Here is a 22,360-nt window from a genome sequence, read left to right as displayed (position 1 = left end):
TGAACTCAAATAGTCATCAATCAGGGTAATAAGAGTCTTTAAGATTCAGACACATGATGAGGTGATACAATATATGGTCAATGTAAGCACATCTTTATAACTTTTAACCATTTATGAAATTGTTTGTAAATTGCACCTCGTGACATTACCATACATTGGTCAGAATGTTGGTATTTGTCTCTGCCGACCCATAAACCAGGGAGAAAAAGCTGACACATTGAGGATGGAATCCTGATTTCCCATCACTTTCAAATCAGGTCACTGATCTGACACTTTTTAAGAAATGGCTCCAGGAGTCAAAATATACTATTATTATTCATTAATGGTATGAATTTTAAGAATCTGTAAATTAATTGTCGCCACTCCAGTCCATTGGGTGGTGGTAATAATCATCGCTAGACTGTGAACATAACAAAGAAGCATCTGAAACGGATATGACATCAATCCAATTCCCCTGACGTCACGGGAAAATGGCTGAACAAGAATAAGGATTAAAAGGTAATGTCGTATTGCAAATGTATTTTTGTATCGCTATTCTCCTTTTTAATAGCTTGTATTTTCAGTCTTTACTGGCTAATAGCACGTATAATTGTTATGTAGGCAGTTGTTTCTGGACTTCACAACTTCGCCTTCTGCGTTTTCGGACCAGCGCTTTCGAAATAAGAGCCCTTTTTGTTTTTATCGATATTTACGCTGTCACTTGTCGGTTCACATGTATTTTGTATTGGCTAACGCAGATATTGATTATATTTTTTGTTTCACTATTGGTAATAATAATTTGGTATAGATGATTCCATGCATTTCTCTAAAAAATGAATCAAAATAGATATGTCTTATTTTGGTTGCAGAACGCAAATTATGCTACAATGTAACTGCTCACACCCAAGTCATATATCTGACGCGGGAACTTTTATTTCCCTTTAGTTTATTCTTGCATCTTCAAAGTGGATGCGAATCATCAGAATTCCTTTACCAATTATTTCATTTTTTTTTAAATAGAGTCACGAGCTGCAGCATTGGCCAAATAAGGCTACGTATTTAGATAATACATTGAAATATTTAAGTTTGATTAATATAAATGCCCGAGGATAAATTACAAACCAAAGTATGTTTACTAGTCGTTTGTTTTGTTCATCTCTCCAGATTGATGATGACAACACTTGTTCATGCCGAGCTCCTGCTGGAGCAGCTTAAAAAGCAAAGAGAACGGGGATTTCTTTGCGACTGTACCATTGTTATTGGTCCGTCGCGGTATCAAGCTCACCGGAATGTACTTGCAGCCTTCAGTGAGTTCTTCGCATCTCGAAGTGCGCTTGAAGGAGAAGGCGTCACAACTATAACGTTAGACCCAGAATGGGTGACCGAGGCAACGTTTCAGAGACTTTTGACCTTTGTTTACACTGGAAATCTAAATATTGACAGGTAAAATGTCTATTTTTTTAATCAATGAGACATGACTTATTATTATTCAAATTGATGTACATAATCAGTGAACAACAACATTGTATCAGTTAGTTTTCTAAAATCTAATTATATTTTTTTTTTTCAGAAATGTAAAAAATATATCTCATAACCCATGGTGTACTAATCATACTAATGACCTTTGATCGAGTTTACATTCTCGATAAGTAGGCCTAGATCCTGTAGGTTGTGTACCATTTACTAATTTCCTGTTCGCTTGAGCTTGGGTTCTTGTTCAGCTAGCCTCTAACATTAATGCTAGCATTCTAGGTGTTACTGATAATAGAAGTCATTTGCCTAGTAATTCTCTCAAATGTCACTTGAAGGAAATTGCTCCTTTTCACCCATAACTTTTAAGGATTTTTGTTCACTGATCATGTAAGTCAGTCAGTCTAATTTCACATAGAAATTTCTCTAACAGTTAATGTTCAATATTAAGGTAATCCAGCATCCTGATATGTGTATAACCTGTGCTAGCTAATGTGAAACGTTTAACGTGAAAAATTCATTTAGTAACTGTTCATCAAAAGTGCACATAATGTGTTTCGTGCACATAGCAACACTGTTGAAATGATAGTTACTAACCCAGATTAGTAGCTGTGTAGGCTAAATAAGTTAATTACATTTTTATTGGTGTATTTTCTTGATTTAGCTAACGTTGTTGGTAGCTAATCTCAAGGCCATTTCTCCAAAGTAAGAATGTTATGATATACTTTTTTTTCTTTGTTGAAGATGTGTTACTGGCAACTACAATTTGAATTAAAATATAGTTTGTGTAAGTTTGTTAACCTGCCTAGTAAATAACAACGTTACTAAATGTAATAGCTTTGGCAAAACAGTCTCTGGCAGATGGCCCCTCGGACATTCACATTGGTGTTGATGACGTTTTGTTTTTCTCCTTGCCTTTAGCAATGATGATATTTCAGACATACGGAAAGCAGCTGCTTTCTTGGGAATGCAAGAAGTGCTGAACCAGTGTGATCGACTCTGCCAGAATGACGAGAAACCTAGTTTAGAGGCTATCATTCAGGCCTGCAATGCGGTGGCAGCGGCAGAGGCGGCAGCAGAAGCCACAGCAGAAGCTATTGCAGAGTGTTCTGCTCCCAGCCCAGAGCCAGTTGACATGCTTCCACCTTTAGCTGAAGTGGAGGAGAGTGAAGAACAGGAGAGCACAGAGCAGAGTGAGTCCCAGGAAAAGCTGTCACCCACTCCAGCCACAAGCGAATCATCCCCACCCAAAGAGCAGGCAGCATCAACGGGCAAGAGGGGTAGGAAGCCAAAACCCAAACCCAGCGTTGAGACCCCTGCAGTAGAGGAGAGCAGTTCCCCCAAAGGTACGGGACGAGGCAGAGGGCGACCGAGTGGACGGGGAAGAGGTAGAGCAGTGGGTAGAGGAAGAGGAAGAGGGCGTCCTCCAAAGAAAGTGACGGTAGAACCAGCGAGTGAAGTACCTGAGAAGGTGACGGCAGAACCAGTGAATGAAATGCCTGAGAAGGTGACGGCAGAACCAGTGAATGAAATGCCTGAGAAGGTGACTGCAGAACCAGCGAGTGACATGCCTGCAGTTGAAGCTGAACCGAGCAACGAAATGCCTGTTGATGAACAACAAACTGAGCAACAAGGGGAACCCACCAGCAGCATGGACGACTGTGAATTCACACCTGATGGAGAGGATGATGACCCCCTGAACCCTGCCAAGATAAGGAAGAGCAACCGCAAGAGGGTCCCCAGCAAAAAGCTGAAGGAGAGCTCTGACTATGCCGCTGTGATGAAGGTGGAGGTCGGAGAGTGTGAAGAGGAAGAGGCGCAGGGAGATGAGGAGATGGTGGAGATGATGGAGATGGTGGGTGAGGACACCCTCTTAGGAGCCGGCAGTCGGCAGCTGGGCAAGAGCCGGCCCATCTGCAGCTCGTGTGGCAAGGTCTTCTCGGAGTTGAGCAGCCTGCGCAGGCACATGCGCATCCACAAGGGCCTGAAGCCCTATGAGTGTCAGCTGTGTAACCGCACGTTCAGACAAGGGAACCAGCTGAAGACACACTTGCGCATTCACACAGGTGAGATACTTTTGACACGTCGCCTAGTCTATTCTAATCTATTTGGGGATTATAGAATATTGGCCAAAATACTTCTAAACCTGGGGCTCAGTGATCCAGTGAGTGATTTGTAATGCTAATATATAATATTTGTTGTCAAAAAACACAAGTGAAACTTTTCTTTTTCTTGCTTGTAGGAGAGAAGCCATTCAAGTGTGATAAATGTGACAAGTCATTTGCTCAGAAGTGCCAGTTGGTCTTCCACTGCCGCATGCACCACGGGGAGGAAAAGCCTTACCAGTGCAACGACTGTGGTCTACAGTTTGCAACATCCAGCAACCTCAAAATTCACTGCAGGTGACCTTCTTATTTCAGATCAAAAATATTTTCCTTGAATAGCAATAACCCCAGTTTGTCTGTGTTCACATTTAGCACATTTTTTGATGCTGTTTTACATTATAATCTTATGGAGTTTTATGGTCTCATTCAATATGCACAAGTATTTATTTATGTCAAACTATTCCTGGTCTTACAGTTTTCTCAACATCTTTTGTCTTCAGGAAGCACAGTGGTGAGAAACCATACAACTGTGAGTTGTGTGGAAAGTGCTTTGCCCAGGCCAGCACACTGACCTATCACATGCGGCGGCACACGGGTGAAAAGCCGTATGTCTGTGACACATGCGGTCGGGCTTTTGCTGTCTCCAGCTCCCTCATAACCCATTCGCGGAAACATGCAAAGGAGAAGCTTAAAAAAGCAGAGGAGGAAGCTACATCCAGTAAGGAACATTGATTTTATTTCATCTGAAGCAACACAAAGATTAAGCATTAAAGATAAACCATTCATCCACAGCATATGATTATCAGTATATAATGACAGACCATCAGTGACTGTGCGCTTCATTGCTCTGTAAGTGTTATGTTCAGTAATGTGTACATAATGTTGAGAGTGGGTGGCTTGTATAGGTCATCTAACATCATGCTGTCTGCTATTCAGCTTGAGTGTAACAGTTGTTTCTCTTACTCAAATTGTGTTAGATGGTACCTCACTTCCTTACTATTATTTCATTTATCATGTGACCAACAGACGCTCCGTACTTGTGCTTGGTGTGTGGCAAGAGATTCTTTACTACTGGAGAACTGAGGAAACACATGGACAGTCATGGTAAAAACTGCATTTTTAGTACATTAGTTCATTACCAAAGAATGCAACATTTTCAAATATTATATGAATAATTTCCTTCTTTCATGATATCCATGTTGCTTAGGATGTTTTTAGACAAACTCCATAATTCAACTCTTAACATGTTAGATGTGTTTGCCCCTACCAGTCCTTTGGGTAAAATGGTCCTGTTTTTAATCATTTTGGAGCTTCTGGGGGTTGTCTTGAATTTACATCAGTTTTATGTCTACCTCACAGTGTTTTCTTCTTTCTACCGTAGGTTATAAACGAGTGAGATGTGATCTCTGTGGACAAATGTTTGCTGACCCAAGTGGCTTGAAGAGACACAAAGAGAAGAAACACGGTGGTAAGATGGTCTTATTACATTGGCATCTGGCTCTTCCAGATTGTTTACAGTATGAGAATATCTAAAGGTCAATGACATTAAAATGTCAAACTAAAAAGGTCAACAATATGTCGTTGCATTTTTACTCTTGCTGTAGAGTAAATGAAAACAGTAATAGAGAGAAACCCTGATCTACCCAAGTATAGTATTTCAAAAAGCATGTTCAAAACTTTCTATGTATTGTACCTACATATAAACTGACTTCGTGGCCAAACATACACATGTACACTGAGAACCATTTTAGTGCTCCTTGAAGTCAAAGCTAAATGTCTTCCCTACAGCTGCAGTTGAAATTGAAGAGACCCTGACCACTGCAGCCGTTCCTCTCAACATCCCCATTGACCACCAAGGGCTGATTGCTCGCATGTGTGCATCTCCGCTCAACCCCACTGGAGTTACATTTGAGCAGCTGGAAATCCCAGCGGACACTGCCGCATCCATGGAAACAACGCAGATCGTCATCGTCCACACAATTGAGGCAGAGTAAACGGGACTTAGAGCCACTACTTGTGAAGAGCATAATTTAATTACAGTGTTGGAAGTAGTTTGGTGCCAATGCCTTGGCATTAAATGCAGAATAATGGCATTTCTGTCCAGAATTTGAATTATTGAATTGCAACCTCATACATGTTTTTAATTGTTTAGCTTTGGCATTTATGTTAATGGATTGTGTGTGTATTTTATTTTGTAAGGAAGAACATTTGTGAATTTCTGTGGTCATACAAAAGACTACCCCATATCTTCCATTTAGTCAATTCTGAATGGATGGGATGCATGGAGTGTGTTTAACATATTTAACACATAATTAAATATGTTAATTTAACATATCATTAAAATTCACACTTTTTGACAATGCTTCAGGGTTAGAAGTTAAGGGTTGGTCATTGTTTTGGTTGAAACAAATTTGTACACAGTCAGTCATAGCTCCCTACCATCAGCTGTGGTTGGCCAGTCAATCAACATTCCTCATTTGTGTAAAAGTAACAAATGCAGCAGTAATAAAGGCAACCATAAATGCTCAGCATTGCCGATCACATTATATAAGGAAAAACATACCATAATGACAAAACTTCCCCCTCCTCAAGCTGCCTGGTATTTATAAAGAAAACGAAGTGCCCTTTGTAAAAACATCTCGAGGCAAGATATAAATAGTGGCACAAGATGACTTGTGATGTGGTTTCTGAAAATGTGTTGTAAGATAATTCTCCCGCTTCAAACACATTAAATCAGACCAATTTTATCTAACATAAATGATAGGTAATAGCAATGATAAAAGACGTGTGATGAAAATTCAAAGGCAGGCCCATGCGTGATGTCAGATACTTTATAGAGGAGGGCGCATGTGTCGTTGCTATAGGAACGTGGTCAAAGCTTTTTGCCACACTGAATATTGTAAGAGCCCACTGAGTTTGTCGTTTTACTATGCGAGATGTTGGAAGACCTTTATTACAAGATTTGTGCAGAGGTGCAAGTGCCCATCAATGTATATGTCATGCAAGTACTTGAAGACGCAGGCAAGGACACAGGGTAGGTAAAATGACCTAGCTTCTAACCACAGATACTTTAGTTTAACGGCCATCTCTGGTATCACTCAAGTTGTCTGAGCCTAACGTTACCATAAAGCATGCTAACGTTAGGCTAACGTTCAAAAATACCAATATATCAAAGTTGAAGTCGCTCATTACAGACTATTCCTCCTAAATGTTCACGTTATGGCACATTGTAGTGACGCCGTGATCAAATTAACCGGAAACGATCGGCTGAAAGAGGTGAAGAGACTAAATGACAACGACTTGCTTGCAGTTTCAAAAATTCTGAATGGTAATGAATCAGTAAAAGGTAGGTCAACGTTAACTCAATAAGCTATATGGGTCTCTATCCTGGCAAAGCTTGCACAAGGTCTATTTTGTCATATTTCCACTATTATCTCTTACTGAATGAGCCTGTCTTTATAGTTTTAACCCATATTAAGGTTAAGAGAGACAGCTGTTTAGTCCAACCCTAGGCCTCCTATTCAACATTAATATTAGACCACCCACTGTTTTGGTTTTCAGATTACCCAACATCAAGCCTTTAGAATGCATGCATTTTTTGTGCTATCTTGACTATTTGCCACATCATCACAATAAGTTGTGTATCTGAAGAAATTATAGAATTATTTGAGATCAGCTCTAAACTTTAAAGCCATCCCTGAGCAAAGGCCCTCAAAATGTTTCCGTTCACTACCACTTGGTGGGGTGCAACGCTCACTAGCTTATATTTTTCTTCAAGGTATATAGCCTACACAGAGAAGCTTTACGGCATATTTCTTCATGCTGGCAACTTGGATCTGGTAGCTTTGGAATTGAAAATGAACTGAAATGAATAAAAAAAAAATAGTTTTCAGTTACAGCCTACCAGTTCCACCAGAATATGTGCATGTTGAATTATTTTCTTCAAACCTTGTACATTTAATCACAATGAGGGCCAGACGAACTGATTGGGTGTTCAAGGTCGTTGGTCATAGTCAAAGGTTATGGGTTAATGCATGACCCTTCACTTTTTTTTAATTTCAAATAGGAAATGTACTTAACCCTTTGGGCACTGGGGCCAGACTCAGTCACTGATATGTTCTGATATATTTTTTAAAATGTAACCACTTTAAACAGTGGTTTAAAAATCTCAAAGCCACTAGATCCAAGTGGCTATCATACAGAAATATACACCAGAGATACATAGCTTTCAGAAAAATATAGTGAGCATTTGCCTGCACCGTCCAATTGGTGGTCGCAAACCGCTGTAGTTAATGTTACAGTTACACTGGCTGGCTTTAATCAACTGAATATCACCATAGTCACATGAGAAACAGTGAGTCAAAACTCTAATTTGTGAGACAATGTTGGGTATGTAATTCATCCACTGGATCGGTTGGCCTTCTTTGTTGTCTTAGGTTGTAAAGAAATGTATTTTTAATTTACTAAACAAAACATCTTTTTTTAGGGTTAGATTTAAGATACAATGACATCACAGACCAAGGAGCAAGACACTTAGCAGGACTTCTTCAGGTGAGGTATTGAACTCCATTAAATGCAGAGGAATTAATCAGATCCTCATAATGTACTGTATGATAATGATAATATGTTGGCCATATCAAGCTGGTAAAGTTCACATCATCATTCTTTGTGTGTGCACATTGTGGTATGCTAGTAAAACACTGATTGAATAATATTTTCTAAATAGTTGTAGATTAGTTGTAGGATACTTTATTTCACAGGAGTCTGTTATGATGGACATATCCATGTATAAAGATTATATTTTTAGAATACTTTCTAATCAGGAATAAAATGGTCATTTGCAAGGTCATGCAACTGCAAGTTATTCATATTGATGTTGTGTTGCCTTTTTAAACTGTAATTGGAGAGTAAATGTTTTTTGTTTGTTTGTTTGTTTAACAGGACAATGTGGCCATTCAGTCCTTGAATCTCATGTGTAACAATATTGAGGCTGAGGGTGCAGAACACATTGCAAAAAGTCTTCATGTAGGTAAAGTTTGGCCGTATACTGGGTTATTGAATTGAACTGTATACTGCTCTTTTCTGTCTTGTGTCATTAATTGAACTTTCTATTTTTTCACCAGTTAAACAAAACATTGAAGTCCCTAAGATTGACGGGTAATAAAATTGGAAACAAAGGAGCCATGCACTTCGCCAGCATGCTGCAAATAAATAACAACCTGGAAGAGCTGGACTGCTCTGACTGTGATTTGGTATTGATACAACACCATGTCAGCGCTTACTGTTCCTAGTCAAAACTCTGTATTAACAAACCTTTGTACCATGTAATTCTCTCTCCTCAGGATACTCAAAGCCTGATAGCTTTTTCCATCGTCCTGAACAGTAATAAACACATTCGTGTCATCAACCTGAGTCGGCCATTGCTCTATAGCCATCAGGTAACACTGAATGGTGGAAAAAAAATGTGGTTAAACACTATCTTCATTTTGTCTAAGCATGGCTTGTCTTTCTTTTTTCAGGAGGAGACTACTATTCACATGGCTCGTATGCTAGTAGTGAATCAGACTTTGCGTGAGCTGCACCTTGGGAAGCATGAAATGACAGACACTGGTGTAGAGAGGCTGTGTGAGGCCCTGCACAGCAACAAGAGCCTTCGCTACCTGGACCTCCGCTGGTATACCACATACACTTACTCTTACTTTATCCCTGCCTTTCCTCTGTCATCACACAGTAATGTCCTCTGTATAAGACACATTATGTAAAAACCACATGAGAGTGTATTATGCCATTCATAGATTGACCGCACCTGTGTATTAACTGCAGTTAACATTACAGTACTTTATCATATCACAAAATACTACATTTCAAGTAGTAACCAGTGTAAAGCTATCCTTCATGTATGAGACCACTCAGTTGTGGGCTGAGCACCCACAAGGGCCCCAATAGCCAGTCAGTTTATGCTTTAATCCAAGAGAAGAATGTAGAAAATAAATGCATGGCTGAAGAAATTTAGCAAAGTCATTGTATAAAATAGACAGGAAATGAGTATTACATATCTGTTAATGTAGCAACAAGATCACAAGGGATGGTGCCAAGTTCCTTGCTGAGGTCTTAAAACAGGGCTCTCCCCTGGAGATACTCGACCTGTCTGCCAATCGCATTGAGGATGATGGAGCCATCCACCTGAGTGAGGCCATTGTGCTGCCCCGGTGCAAACTCAAAGCGTAAGTGACATATTTCTGAGCAGAGATTGACTACAATTGCCGTCCAGTTGTATAAAATAGTTTCTTAGTTGTTCTTATATTGTTATAGAAATCAGATCTCCCATAAGCACATCTTATGCTATGTACTGTATGAGTATGGCCCCTGTTTCATTGACTGTTCCTACAGATTGTCCATCCCTTACAACAACATTGGTACTCTGGGTTTAGTTACTATTACAGAGGTCATGAAGATCAGCAGCTCTCTATCTCATATTTACATCTGGGGCAACAAGCTGGAGGAGTCTGTGTGTGTGGTGAGATGCACCTTTCTAATCGCTTTAGATTATAAGCAATATATGTCTATCCTGTTGGATGAAATAGGCATCCGGAGGAACAGTCTAGTAATATGTTGTTGCATAGTTCTGTGGAACTGAGACAAAAGTTGTAAGTACAAGAAGAGATGTTGTACACGGGGTGTCCAATAGATGGTGTAACATCACCCCCTACTGTCTGTCTCTTCCTCTGCATGTACACAGGCATTCACCAAACTCATGAGGAGTGGCAGGTTGCTGGAGATGCACACTGACGTCTCGCCCTATATGGTGGATGGCCACGTGTGTTTAGCAGAGTTATTTCATGGTCTGCACAGGCATTTCTACTGGACTCCCAGCTACGGTGAGGATGAAGACATTGCCAGCAATTCAGCACTGGCCCTGTCTGCTAATTCAGATGATTTGCTAATTCTTCCGGCCCCACTGGACTGACACTTTTGGCCACTCTTGCTTACTCTGGCCCCTCTTCTGCTTATGATCACTGGTAGTAACTGGACAAAATAAGATCAGCAATAGGCTAATAAAAAATTTATAATAACAAATTTTGACCCCCAATAAAATATTTATATGAACACAAAGAAGTGGTTGTCATGAACATTGTCTTCACTGGCTGTGGATGTACCTTAGTAAATCTGTAATGTTATGTAATGTACAAATGTAAGCTGATGATCTGGCCTTTCTTTCTCCTAGTTGTGTTGGCTTTCAGCAGCTACTGAATATATGTTGGGGGGAAATATGATGTGCAATACAATGCTAAAATTAGTATTGTCTTGATGGACAAAAGGGGATAACAATATTTGTTTTCCAGACTTTTGTTGGATGTCTGTAATAAAACAAAATCATATATCACTACATCATATATCAGATCTCTGATTATGATACAAATAAGAAATAATCAGTGTTTCATATTATAATGAACGAGTCAGCACCTTTCAGGTGTTTTTGATAAGTTTGATGTACACATTTATTTGTTGACTGAATGACTTCCAGAACAACATTGTTATTCTGCTGTCAAATTCTAGGTTTAATGGCGATACGATACCGGTCACTTTGTGGAAACACTGGTGTAAATGTCTTGTAAAAGAAGTGCAAATGTTTTTATATTACATGTCATCATGCCTCTGTTGTCTGTGTTTTCTGAATGGAACCTGAGTCCAGCAATAAAGGTCATGACTATAATGATGTAGTTGCATCCTAGGCCATAGCAATATGTCCCTGTTTTTTGAATAGCTTATTTATAGAAGTGATAATGCATTTAACAGCCTTAGTTGTTTTCTGATGGTTGTTTCCAATTGTAGTAAAACATTTTATTCAATGTGCTTGTACATGTATGGCAAGTCTGGAATATTATTATGAAATTGCAAATTGCTGTTTTCCAGAACTGGAAGTTAATTATTAAAATATCAACACAAATACACATTTGTTCAACAAAACAGTCTAAAATAAATCAGAATAGTTTGGAAAGGTCTTGAATTTTACAATTAGAACTTACTGTCTGTATCGTGATGATGGAGATGCCTTATGACGTTACAAAGTTGCGTGTTGAGTCATTGTTAGCTGCACTGCTTTGTGCATCTGTGCAACTAATTAATATGGATTCGAATGAATTCCAACATCATTCAATGATGGAAGGGATGTGGTTGGGATGAGATGAACTAACCCAACAATTCAAGTGCTTTATGCTTGGCCTAGTTTCTGGTTTCCGTGAGCAACTTTAGGCCTACTGAGAGGCCTAAGGAGAACGATGGTGGCGGTGCGATTCTGCGATGACGTGACTTACAGACAGAAGGACAAGACACTGGATTTGAAAGTTATGGGACTCTCGAAGCGCCGTAAAGGAAAAGTGATGTTTGTGGACTGCTCATTCTGTTCTCTCACTGCCCTCCCAGTTCACCTTTTACATCTGGAATATCTGGAGGAGTTACATATGGAGGGGAACTTCATCTGTTCACTACCTTCCGAGATCAGCCAACTGAAAAATCTGCGTGTTCTTTACTTGCACGAAAATCTTCTGAGTTGCGTTTGCAGGGATCTTGGTAGGTTGTCGCAAAATCTGCGTTCCTTGGATCTGAGTCACAATCCATTCAAATGCCCTGAACAAATGCAGGATGTGCTCCATCGCTTGCATGGTTTGCGTGAGCTCAGATTGTACAGACTGGATCTTAAAGAGCTCCATGATTTCATCTGCAAAAATCTCTTTAGACTGGAAATTCTGGGTTTGTCAGATAATTCTCTTACTGCTCTCCCTTCAGAGATCACCAACCTTCTATTCCTAAGAGAAATATATTTGAATAACAATTTGTTTCAGTTTTTTCCAGCAGGGCTGGGTAAACTGCCCCATTTGGAAATCATTGATGTTGGACGGAATCAAATTGTTACAGTCTCGGATTATGATTGTGGATCTTCTTGGAAGAAACTCTTTGTAGCATTTAACCGACTGTCTTCATTCCCTCGATCTCTTTGCAAGTTTGGCCGCCTCACTGTCTTGGATGTTTCGAGTAACTCCCTCACCAGGCTGCCACACTGTTTCAGGGCCCTTAGAGGTCTGGTAGACCTGGCACTTTCAAACAACATGCTTAGGACATTTCCTGCTCAGATTTGCATGCTCAATTCTTTGCATGTCCTTTATTTGAAGAACACAGGCCTGAAGGAACTGCATCCTAATGTTGTAAATCTTCAGAATTTATGTGTGCTAGACCTGAGTCAGAACAGTTTAACGGACTTCCCCATGGAGATCCTTTCGCTTGTCCACCTGGAAGATTTGAGCTTAGATGACAACCAACTGAGAGCGGTACTGTCTGTAGGCCTACCCTTATGTTCATCAATACCTAAAGAATAGCCAGATTGAAATGATAGAATTATGGATGGTTCTAGGTTGCATTTGGCACATATCCAAATCTAACCAACCAACTTTATTTGTGCATGGCAGATATTATATAGCACATATAGTATCAGATTTTCATACTTTAAAATAATTAAAATCAATCTCAATTTACTTCCAAACCCCTGTATGGAATTCACTTTCCACGATTCTTTTGTAATTGGTTTTCTATTGAAATTGTTGCATTATTTTCATTCTGGGTCTACAGATTCCTGCAGGCATACAGTCATTATCTAAGATCAAAAATCTTGGTCTGTCTGGAAACCAATTCTCGACTTTCCCTACTGCTGTATGTGAGCTGCTGTTGCTGGAGAAGCTTTATCTTGGCCAGGATCAAGGCATGAAGCTCCACTCTCTTCCACAGACCATTACTCAGCTCACAGTAAGAATGCAGTTTTACAGTGTGGGCCTATTTCATAAAATATATACATTTCTACATTCACCTTATAGGCCTATAATCTATATGTAAATAGATACATCAATATTAATATATAGATACAGTATTAAACTATGTTATGGACATTTTCCCAGAAACTCAAAGAACTCTACCTAGACAACAATAACTTGGTGGGCCTGCCTAACAGTATTGGCAAGATGCAAAGATTACAGGTTTTGGACCTTCATAACAACAAACTCAAAGCACTGCCAAAAACAATTGGTTGCTTAACTGGTAATATGTGCGTGTGTCTGTCTGTGTGTGTGTGTCTGTGTTTGTCTGTTAAATCTAACTTATCATAAAGTTATAACATTATCCTGGCTGCTTTTACACCACGCAAATGATCCCTCCCTTCTTAAATTGATAATTAGTTAGAAATGAAAGTGTTTAAAATAAAAAATAATTTTATTTTGTGTATTTAATAACTGTAATCATATTAGTATTATATAATCCATATGAAATCCATGAATGAAATCATATTTTATTTCATTTTCAGGATTGAAGAAGCTTTACCTTCAGACTAATAACCTGAGCAGCCTCCCAGTAGATTTTTCCAATCTTCGAAACCTTGGCATTCTCACGCTAACTGAAAACCCCATGACTGCCCCACCACTGGAAGTCTGTGAACAGGGTGCTGAAGCAGTAGTTCGGTATCTCAAAGAGAAAATCTGTAGAGGCGCTAACTGTTTAAAGGTATGACGCCCACCATACACCCTACATGTTCTCTAATGTTGCCATGGAAATCAACTAAATATCTGCATTATGTCTGCTCGTGAGAAAGCTATGGCTAAATATAGATACAGGCTATTAAAGTCAAAGCAACATTGCATCGTAAATCTAATGTAAATCTTTACCTTCCTTCAGATTCAAGCTTGGTGGCGGGGGACAATGGTACGTAAGAAGTTGGGGCCTTTTAAGGAACCAGGAACAACAAAAAGTGGTAAAGACTCCAAAGACAAAGACAAGGACAAGACACACAAAGGAAAAGATAAGAGGGCACCAAACAAGAAAAATGCATGAACTCATTTTTACCAAATAAATGCCTTTTATGTAAATCTATCTAATTTTGATTAGGACATCATTGCCATGGTGGAAATAGCAATAGGCTACAGCAATGTTAATCGATCATCTATTTCATTGAACTTGGAGCTATTCTTTGCTTACTGTTTTCAGTTACAATTTGGTGTACCATTCAGTAATTCAATTTTGGAACAATTCTTGATTTGTTTTGTCATGGCGCTTTATAGAATCACATCTTCTTTCTACCCCCACAGTTGATCTGACTAGGTTGGTGGTAAGCTCTGTTTGTCACATTCCACTGTGAGTTTCCTCTTGTTCATGACATTATCCAGTTTGTCCCTCTCCTCTTGCTGTAGGACCCAGTGCTGCAGGGCCACGTGCATGAGAGAGGGCAGCTTGGGCAGGGCCTCCAGCAGGCCAGCCAGCCACGGGGACGCTGCTGCGTACGATGCCGGCCTCCGGCTGACGTCCAGCTCTTCCAAGGCCTTCAGGCCTCCAGCCTCGTCAAACAACGCCGCCCAGCCGGCATCGCCCACCGTCCCATTGTATGACAGGTCGAGCTGCTTCACCTGGGAGAGCACCCCCTGCTTGGAGGCAGACGCTGTGCAACAGAGACACCCAAAGTTCAAAGACCCAGACGAGGCAGTGGCAGTGCAGCTGCGTGGGGCTATTTTTTTGCGGATGAAAGCCTTACCTAAGTGAAGCACATCCTCTGTGGTTAGATCACAGCTGCTCAGTCGCAGCTCCTGCAGCTTGCATGTGCTCGGCAGGCCTCCCAGCAGCAGCCCCAGATTTCCTCCCACGCTCTTATTCCACGACACGTTCAGCCGCTCCAGCTGCGAAAGCGACGGCACGGCCGAGCCTTTGAGGGAAGAAGGAAGAGGAGACTGGTGGGTGGCAACGTCTGTTTCCACTTGGTCAGAGATTTTTTTAAGCAGTGGGGGGGCTATATGTGGGCACATTTCCTCACGATGATATTCATATATATATATATATATATCATTGTGTCAGGTTGTGGATTCATTACCTAGTGCTTGATATGAGTCTGTGCTCAGGCCACAGTTGTTCAGAAGAAGTTTGCGTATCTTGGGAAGTGGAAGTGCAGTAAGGAGAGACTGCAGAGCATCTCCAATCTTTTTATTTGATGACACATCCAGCTCTGTAAGAGCACTGAGGGAGGGTATTACCTGGACTAGAGAAATGTATACACACAAATGCACACAGAAGCTGGAATAATGACACACACACACACACACACACACACACACACACATTGAGGGATGGTATGACCTGGACTAGAGAAATGTATGTAAATGCACACATAAGCTGGGATAATGACACACACACACACACACACATATATATACATGCATACATTCATTGTTACACATACTTACCCAAGGCCATTACATCCTCTTCTGACAAGCTACACAAATGAATACCCAAACAGGACAAGTGAGTCATCTGTGCCAGGTTCTTGGTCATCTTGGCAAGTCCTCCACTGGCCCCTTTGTTGGCAGAAAGGTCTAGGTGCTCCAGGGTCGGAAAGAACTGGAGTGCTTCACCTATAAATATTAAAGAAGAGTTAAAAATGAATCATCAGTTATGTTATTCAAAGTGTGCTCATGCTTTAATAAACATTATAATTGCTGTTTTGTTATTCTATTTTTACTTCACTAAGTACAAAACTGCATGCAAACTACATAATTACTTTACGGATTCACTGCCTCCCACAACAATAATTTAATGGGTGCATAATAAAAGCCATCTTGCTCAAAAGATTAGAGGCGTTCGGACAAGAATAAATGGTCAAGAATAAAAGCTTTTCTCTAATTTTATAGTTTTTTAGGTAGGCACATTTCAAGGGGCTTCAGAAAGCATGGCAGCTATGGAATTAAAATGTAATCAGTCTTGCCAATAATTGCAATATAAGAGATGACATTTGTTTCGAATTGTGCGACAGCTGATTGTCGACAAAAATAGTACTTAAACAATACACATTATATACAAACAATGCTACATTATAGCATTAGCCATTTAAGTTTTTTACCATTTGAAAGGTTTATTTTATTGGCACTATTTTCTAGTAATATCCTCAAATTAATGTTAATGGTACATGGTCAAGCGTGTGTGTGTGTGTGTCCGTGTGCACGTGTGTCTCTCTCTCTCTGTGTGTGTGTGTGTGTTACCGAGGATGCAGAGGCCATCCTGCTCAAGGCCACACATATGTAGCATTAGTGTCTTCAGTCCATGAGTTGCATTCAAACAAGAGAACAGTTCTTTCATTCCTCCAGTTGTGATCCTATTGCATGAAATATCTAAGTCCTCTAGACTTGACATCAAGGGAAGGGCCTGGCCTGAAAAATGATAACAATAGTAACACCAGCGGTATAGTTAGTATTGACATTAAAATTATATATACAGTCTATATAACAGTGTAATTGCTGTTGAGTAAAATGTTTACACATAAGTGCCATTCCATCTATTTCTATTAATTCTTTATGCAAAATCTCTATATATTTTTAGCATGGGGAATAGAAATTACATCACTCTAGCATGGTGAGTGTCCGTCATGGAGTACTGTCATTTCCCAACTGTTAGCCGAGGTTTATATGTAGATTTTGCAAAATTTCTTCAGCTATGAGGTTAATACACAGGGGCAGTTATTATGGTATTGATATAGTTTTTTTGTTTTATAATTATTTTTTATTGTTTGAAGTTATTAGGGTCAGCACATTACAACTGAAGATACCATTCAAACTAAATACTTGCAGAGGGAAAATAACAGCAGTTTTTAAATTACATTTCTCTCTAAACACGTTCAATAAAAGGAAAAAAAAAGAGAACTCCAAAAGTTGATTTCTCTCCAATATTTCATGCTTCCCTCATAACACCAACCCCAAAACCTCCCGCTCCTCCCTCATTCTAACAACCTCCCAGTCCCACCCCCTCCCTGCACCCATTCCCCAGCTTTCACACACATTCTCACACCTTTCACACACAGTCACACACGCACACAAAAAAAAAGGGTTCAGGTATAACTAATGTAGGAAGTTATACATATTATTTACATAAATTATTTAATAAATTATGTATTATAAGGCGTCATAAATGGATTCCCATAAGTTATCAAATTGTTTATTTTTATTTCGATCTTCTGACAGTGTTTTTTCAATATTTAAATAATATTTCATTAATGCCCTCCACTCTTTGAGTGAAGGTACATCTTTATTTTTCCAATATTTACAAATTAACTTTTTGAAAATTAAAGAAGAGAACAGAATTTGCCATTGTTATTTTTGATGATAACCACTGCTCAATATCCTTCCATATCTTTTTAACCCTCATGCAATGCCAGAAGGAATGCATAAGTGAATCCTCATGTTGGTTACATTTTATACACCTATCAGATAATCTAACATCAAATTTCTGAATTTTATTTCTACTGTAGTATATTCTCGTCATTAACTTAAACTGAATTAGACGTAAACTCTCATTACAGGTAAGCCTAACTGTGAGGTCCAAGCATTCCTTCCATCTTTCTTTTGCCTAATCTGTTGTCCACTGGTTATATATATTTTTCAGTAATTCATCGCTGTCTTCAGCTTTAATCAAATTTTTTATACATGTATCCGGTCAGACTCTTTTTTTCATTTCTGTTAAATATTTTCATAATATCTGAGGAACTTGTGTTCTCTAGATCAAGTTTATTAATCCAATTTTTTATTTGTATATACCTAAACGCTTCAGTGTCTTTTAACTTATATTTAGCTTTCAACTCCTGAAATGGCAGGACTGAATTGCATCTTATAATGTCTGATATTTTCCTAATTCCAGCTTTTATCCAAGTATCCCAATGCAATTGTGATTTCTGAATGTTAATTGAAGGGTTATTCCAAATCTGTATATTCCCCGGGAGCCCTAAACATTGGCCAAGATGTTTTTTAATTTTTCTCCAAGCATTTAACATGCTATTAATAACAAAGTTTGTAGACTTAACTTTATCCCTTGAAAAGAGAGCAACTAATAAACTGTGACTTTGTAACTGTTAATTTTCTATTTCTATCCATGATTCTTCCCTAGTATTATTAACAATACGATCTATATCGTTTGCGCAGCTAAGTGATAGAGTTCCAAGTTAGGGAGGTTTACCCCCCTTCCCTTCGAGGACAAAATAAAAGCTTTCTTTTCAATCTACTAACTTTATTGCACCAAATAAATGAAGACAGAAGGCTGTTCATATCTTTAAAAAAGTACTTAGGTGGTGTTATGGGTATAATTTGAAATATGAACACCAACTTAGGAAGCCATACCATCTTAAAAAGATTTATTCTGCCTATTAGACTAATCCTCAAGTTAAGCCATCTTTTAATATCATTTTTAAATTTTCTTAATACGGTAGCATATTATCTTTATATAGCTGGGTTTTATCAGCACTAATGCAACATCCTAAATACTTAAAATGCTTTCTCTGTATCTTGAATTGTCTAAAGTTATTCAGATTGATTTTACTGGAGTCCATCACCATCAATTCTGTTTTCCCTATGTTCATTTTATATCCTGCAATCCTTGAGAAATCAGTAATAATTTCCAATACCCTAGGGATAGAGATATCTGCATTCCTTAAATAAAGTAGAAGGTCATCTGCAAATAAACTTAACTTATACTTTTTCCTTCCAATTTCGATACCACTTATTTCTTCCGTTTCCCTAAATTTTTGGGCCAATGGTTCAATCGCTAAAGTGAACAGCGATGGAGATAACGATATCTCTAAAACTCTTTTTGGGAGTGGAAATATGTTTTTTATCAGCTGTGTTCTTCTCCTCACCCAGTGCCTTCATATCCGCATCAATGAGCTGGCAGTCGACCAGGCGAAGCTCCCTGATCATGCAGCCAGAGCGGAGCTGGCCGGTGAGGCTGTGCAGGCTATCTCCCCCGACTCCTGCATTCCAGGACAGGTCGACAATCTCCAGCAGAGGGACAGAGTCCAGGCTCTCACCTGTGGCATCAGCCATGGTCCTTATTAGTATGACCTCAATGGGTGTAAACAATGACTTACTTATTTGTTGGCTTTTTGTTGTGGGGGTATTTTGGATTTAAGAATAGGATTGGGGGTTATTTGAGAATGTTTGGAAAGGATTGATTTCTGCATTTCATTCTGCATACAAATTTGACCACAAACTGTAAACAATAACATGACTGAGTTCAACAGGATATGTGAGATTGGCTGGCTCACCAAGTGATGTAAGGTCTTGGGCTGTTATCCTGCAGCCACACAGTCTCAGAATACTCAACTTCCCAACATGCTGCAGGTGAAAGGTCAAAGCCTTCAGTGAGCCTCCGACCAGGTCATTCCAAGACAGGTCTACTACCTCTAACTGGGTCAGGAAGGGCAACAGAGTTGCTGAGTGAATACAGAAGGAGAAAAGCAGGTGAGTGATAAGATAAGCAGTCAATTAACCTAACATTGTTATAAGGGATAGTTAAAGGTATGGGGAGGGCGTTGAGGAAAAGTATCAGGGATTGATCAGTATCCCAGGAAACCGTAGCAGTGTACTCACCCAGCTCCACCATGTCCGTGGCTGTAAGGTCACAGTGACTGAGGTTGAGAGCCTGGCTGTCTGGTTTCTTCCCCAACTTCTCCACAAACTGCTTCACGCGTCCCCAGCCCACCACAGAGCCGACCTCCATATCCACGGGGTCTGTATCTGTGGTGCGTTACAGTTTTTCTCAGTCGCTTTGGTGCTTTTCTCAGATCAGAATGAAAATTCTCATAACCATTAGTTCAACCTCCACAACATTTAGTCATTTGTGCACATCATAGTAGCAATTTCTCCTTCCTCTGAACAAATTGCAAATGCTTTTGAACATGTATCAGTTGCTTTGTCATGTCAGTCAAAATGAACTATACTTATGAATGCTGAATAGTCGTTCCCAATAAAACTAATATTCTTCATTTCATTGCTTGAGTCATTACATACAAAATTGGTGAACTAGTTATCAAATTCTGTCACAATGCTGTAATTGCAAAAAGCATATACAGTAAAACTGTGAAACGTACATATTCAATGTCTTGTACTCACTTACTCCCCTAACTACAGCAATTTGTAACTTTACTGTAGTTTTCAAATGGCTGCAAGTACTGTATAGTGCTGTCTTGAGCATTTTCAGGTAGTGTCACCGAGTTCTGACCTTTTTTTGCACGGGAAAACACTGAGAGCATAAACTGTCGTAATGAAAAAATGAAAAAGCCATTTGACTATCTTGTTCATAAACGATGGTGTCAAGACTTCTCATTTTGGTGACACTGGCAGTTTCATTGACATAAATACCTGCTTTTGAGGAATGGACTATCCATTTTGAGCAAGTGACGTGCTTTTGCAGGTTATCCACTAGGTTTTGCAGTTTGCACTAATTGTTTTGAGAAATGCACTAATTGCTGTGCAAATGTTAATAGTGATGTGAGAAAAACACCAAAGCGACTGAGAAAAACTGTAACTGGTGCCCATGAGTGTGCGAATTTTACTCACATATATTCATTTCATCAGTTAAGTCTATTCTGTCACACTTCACCGAGACCCCATTAAAAGTGGTTCGACTAGCCACCTCAGCTCCTGAGGTGAATAAGTGCATACCATTTATACACACATTGTGACACATTACACTCGATTTTATAAACTCATAATTTGCTCATTGGCTTAGATTGGCAAATTGGCAAATAGTCAGATAGATAGATCGATAGATAGATAGATAGATAGATAGATAGATAGATAGATAGATACTTTATTGATCCCCAAGGGGAAATTCAAGTTCAAATCAACTGTCAAGAGTTGTCAATGAATTACATCTATGAATGGCCAGAAATGGTCAACTTCAGCCAGCCCCCGCAGGTGGGAAAACCATGTCTCTGGAAGTTCAGCTCACCTGTTCCTGACACTGTGCTTTTCCCCTCAGAGCTATCGGACTCCTTCATCTCTGGGATGCCTTTGCTCTTCCTGTCATTGTTTTCCCCAGGCCTGAAGAGGAAGCCAACAGGTCTCTGTCGCCTTTCAAATGAGGCCTTCCTTCGGATCTGGTTCATGATCAGATCTATGGCAGACCTTTTCTGAGAGCCATCCCGGACCCGCTGGGCATCTACAACAATATGAATAAAAGTATTTCAATAGGTAATGTTATAGACTTGTTTGGAAACATCTCAGTATCAATGTATTACATTGACTATAACATACCTGATGATTCCATGCTTTTACTTTAAGGCTGGGAGTTGAGGGCTGCTTTTTATGGGAAGTAGTGAACAACAGTTAGGTAAATGATTGACAAACGTAGCCTACCTATCTTACATTTCACATTCGTACACCATAGTTTTCGAAATATTTATATTTGTAAACCCAGTTTATATGACCACTTTGATAGGCATAGGACCTACTAATTGAATGACCTGCTCAAAACGGATATGCACTCGTATCCTGCTTCTCAGAATAGAAACAGGATGTTCCTATTCCCCAAAAATCTATTGATACTCTCCGACTTAAAAAAAGAAAGTGCAAAGTGCACTTCTTACACTGTGTCTTTTCGTACCTGGCGTCAATACTGTTTCTGAGTTGACTGAGTAGAACTTATAGCATCATTCTTTTGGTGTCGCAAATGTGGAATAGCTCTCCCGGAAATAAACAGTTTGGCATTTGAAACCAACGAGAATAACAGAAACAAGTAGCTGTAGCCTCGTTAGGAATGACGCATTGCCTGATATAATCGTTGTCACAAGAACTCTTCCTTGCAGTCGATATCGTGCGATAAATTATTTGAAATCCATTTAGAGATAGAGACAGGACGACCCGCAATGACTTGCTGTGCCAAACTTGATGAATAAGCAGGCAGAACATGACACGAGACAGCCAGGTGATGTGCTCCTCATAGGAGGCGTGTTCGAAACG

The 22,360-nt window shown here is 39.5% G+C and overlaps 4 protein-coding genes across 13 annotated transcripts; 3 read left to right on the top strand and 1 right to left on the bottom strand.

Annotated features, from left to right (window-relative positions):
• The first annotated feature begins 422 nt into the window (after positions 1-422).
• On the top strand, positions 423-5,916 carry mynn (myoneurin). 5 transcript variants are annotated; one of them, XM_042068918.1, is made up of 8 exons: positions 423-498; positions 1,144-1,422; positions 2,371-3,515; positions 3,692-3,851; positions 4,055-4,272; positions 4,581-4,658; positions 4,936-5,022; positions 5,343-5,916. In XM_042068918.1, exons 2-8 carry the CDS (start codon positions 1,148-1,150, stop codon positions 5,546-5,548), a joined length of 2,169 nt encoding a protein of 722 aa, XP_041924852.1. In that variant the 5' UTR covers positions 423-498; positions 1,144-1,147; the 3' UTR covers positions 5,549-5,916. The 5 variants fall into 5 exon arrangements, with proteins under 5 accessions (XP_041924852.1, XP_041924853.1, XP_041924851.1 ...); XM_042068919.1 differs by lacking the exon at positions 423-498 and adding an exon at positions 539-767; XM_042068917.1 differs by lacking the exon at positions 423-498 and having other exon boundaries at positions 807-1,422; positions 2,371-2,920; positions 2,957-3,515.
• Positions 5,917-6,417: 501 nt separating this feature from the next.
• On the top strand, positions 6,418-10,667 carry lrrc34 (leucine rich repeat containing 34). Of its 2 annotated transcripts, none has more exons than XM_042068930.1 (10): positions 6,418-6,588; positions 6,788-6,900; positions 8,041-8,105; positions 8,496-8,579; positions 8,678-8,806; positions 8,897-8,992; positions 9,074-9,228; positions 9,623-9,778; positions 9,945-10,071; positions 10,294-10,667. In XM_042068930.1, the coding sequence occupies exons 1-10, from the start codon at positions 6,491-6,493 to the stop codon at positions 10,519-10,521; spliced, it is 1,251 nt and encodes a 416-aa protein (XP_041924864.1). In that variant the 5' UTR covers positions 6,418-6,490; the 3' UTR covers positions 10,522-10,667. The 2 variants fall into 2 exon arrangements, with proteins under 2 accessions (XP_041924864.1, XP_041924865.1); XM_042068931.1 differs by having other exon boundaries at positions 9,986-10,071; positions 10,294-10,478.
• Positions 10,668-11,660: 993 nt separating this feature from the next.
• Positions 11,661-14,465, top strand: LOC121688985 (leucine-rich repeat and IQ domain-containing protein 4-like). 2 transcript variants are annotated; one of them, XM_042068925.1, is made up of 5 exons: positions 11,661-12,880; positions 13,179-13,352; positions 13,502-13,640; positions 13,903-14,099; positions 14,271-14,465. In XM_042068925.1, exons 1-5 carry the CDS (start codon positions 11,834-11,836, stop codon positions 14,424-14,426), a joined length of 1,713 nt encoding a protein of 570 aa, XP_041924859.1. In that variant the 5' UTR covers positions 11,661-11,833; the 3' UTR covers positions 14,427-14,465. The 2 variants fall into 2 exon arrangements, with proteins under 2 accessions (XP_041924859.1, XP_041924858.1); XM_042068924.1 differs by having other exon boundaries at positions 11,661-12,889.
• lrrc31 (leucine rich repeat containing 31) lies at positions 14,429-22,325 on the bottom strand. 4 transcript variants are annotated; one of them, XM_042068928.1, is made up of 11 exons: positions 21,988-22,325; positions 21,656-21,697; positions 21,351-21,560; positions 19,988-20,134; positions 19,663-19,830; positions 19,255-19,425; positions 16,616-16,783; positions 15,824-15,991; positions 15,454-15,618; positions 15,121-15,288; positions 14,429-15,027 (listed from the first exon to the last, which is right to left on the bottom strand). In XM_042068928.1, exons 2-11 carry the CDS (start codon positions 21,666-21,668, stop codon positions 14,690-14,692), a joined length of 1,716 nt encoding a protein of 571 aa, XP_041924862.1. In that variant the 5' UTR covers positions 21,669-21,697; positions 21,988-22,325; the 3' UTR covers positions 14,429-14,689. The 4 variants fall into 4 exon arrangements, with proteins under 4 accessions (XP_041924862.1, XP_041924860.1, XP_041924861.1 ...); XM_042068926.1 differs by having other exon boundaries at positions 21,656-21,700; positions 22,005-22,325; XM_042068927.1 differs by having other exon boundaries at positions 22,005-22,325.
• Between the last annotated feature and the right edge of the window lie 35 nt (positions 22,326-22,360).

This window comes from Alosa sapidissima, chromosome 17 (assembly GCF_018492685.1).
Source record: "Alosa sapidissima isolate fAloSap1 chromosome 17, fAloSap1.pri, whole genome shotgun sequence".
In the NCBI taxonomy this organism is placed as follows: Eukaryota; Metazoa; Chordata; class Actinopteri; order Clupeiformes; family Clupeidae; genus Alosa; species Alosa sapidissima.
Note: the sequence above shows the minus strand (reverse complement) of the source record. Positions and strands in the feature narration are given on the sequence as shown.

Bases quoted from the DNA above. Each gene is read 5' to 3' on its own strand.
- mynn (XM_042068916.1), top strand. From the start codon at position 1,079: ATGCCCGAGGATAAATTACAAACCAAAGTATGTTTACTAGTCGTTTGT. The intron at 1,423-2,370 runs GTAAAATGTCTA...CCTTGCCTTTAG, and splicing joins GGAAATCTAAATATTGACAG to CAATGATGATATTTCAGACA. The intron at 3,852-4,054 runs GTGACCTTCTTA...TTTTGTCTTCAG, and splicing joins AACCTCAAAATTCACTGCAG to GAAGCACAGTGGTGAGAAAC.
- lrrc34 (XM_042068930.1), top strand. From the start codon at position 6,491: ATGTTGGAAGACCTTTATTACAAGATTTGTGCAGAGGTGCAAGTGCCC. The intron at 8,807-8,896 runs GTATTGATACAA...CTCTCTCCTCAG, and splicing joins ACTGCTCTGACTGTGATTTG to GATACTCAAAGCCTGATAGC. The intron at 9,229-9,622 runs GTATACCACATA...CTGTTAATGTAG, and splicing joins CGCTACCTGGACCTCCGCTG to CAACAAGATCACAAGGGATG.
- LOC121688985 (XM_042068924.1), top strand. From the start codon at position 11,834: ATGGTGGCGGTGCGATTCTGCGATGACGTGACTTACAGACAGAAGGAC. The intron at 13,641-13,902 runs GTAATATGTGCG...TTTCATTTTCAG, and splicing joins AACAATTGGTTGCTTAACTG to GATTGAAGAAGCTTTACCTT. The intron at 14,100-14,270 runs GTATGACGCCCA...ACCTTCCTTCAG, and splicing joins GAGGCGCTAACTGTTTAAAG to ATTCAAGCTTGGTGGCGGGG.
- lrrc31 (XM_042068928.1), bottom strand. The intron at 15,619-15,823 runs GTAAGTATGTGT...ACATTTCTCTAG, and splicing joins AGAGGATGTAATGGCCTTGG to TCCAGGTAATACCCTCCCTC. The intron at 15,028-15,120 runs GTAAGGCTTTCA...TCTGTTGCACAG, and splicing joins AGAGGATGTGCTTCACTTAG to CGTCTGCCTCCAAGCAGGGG.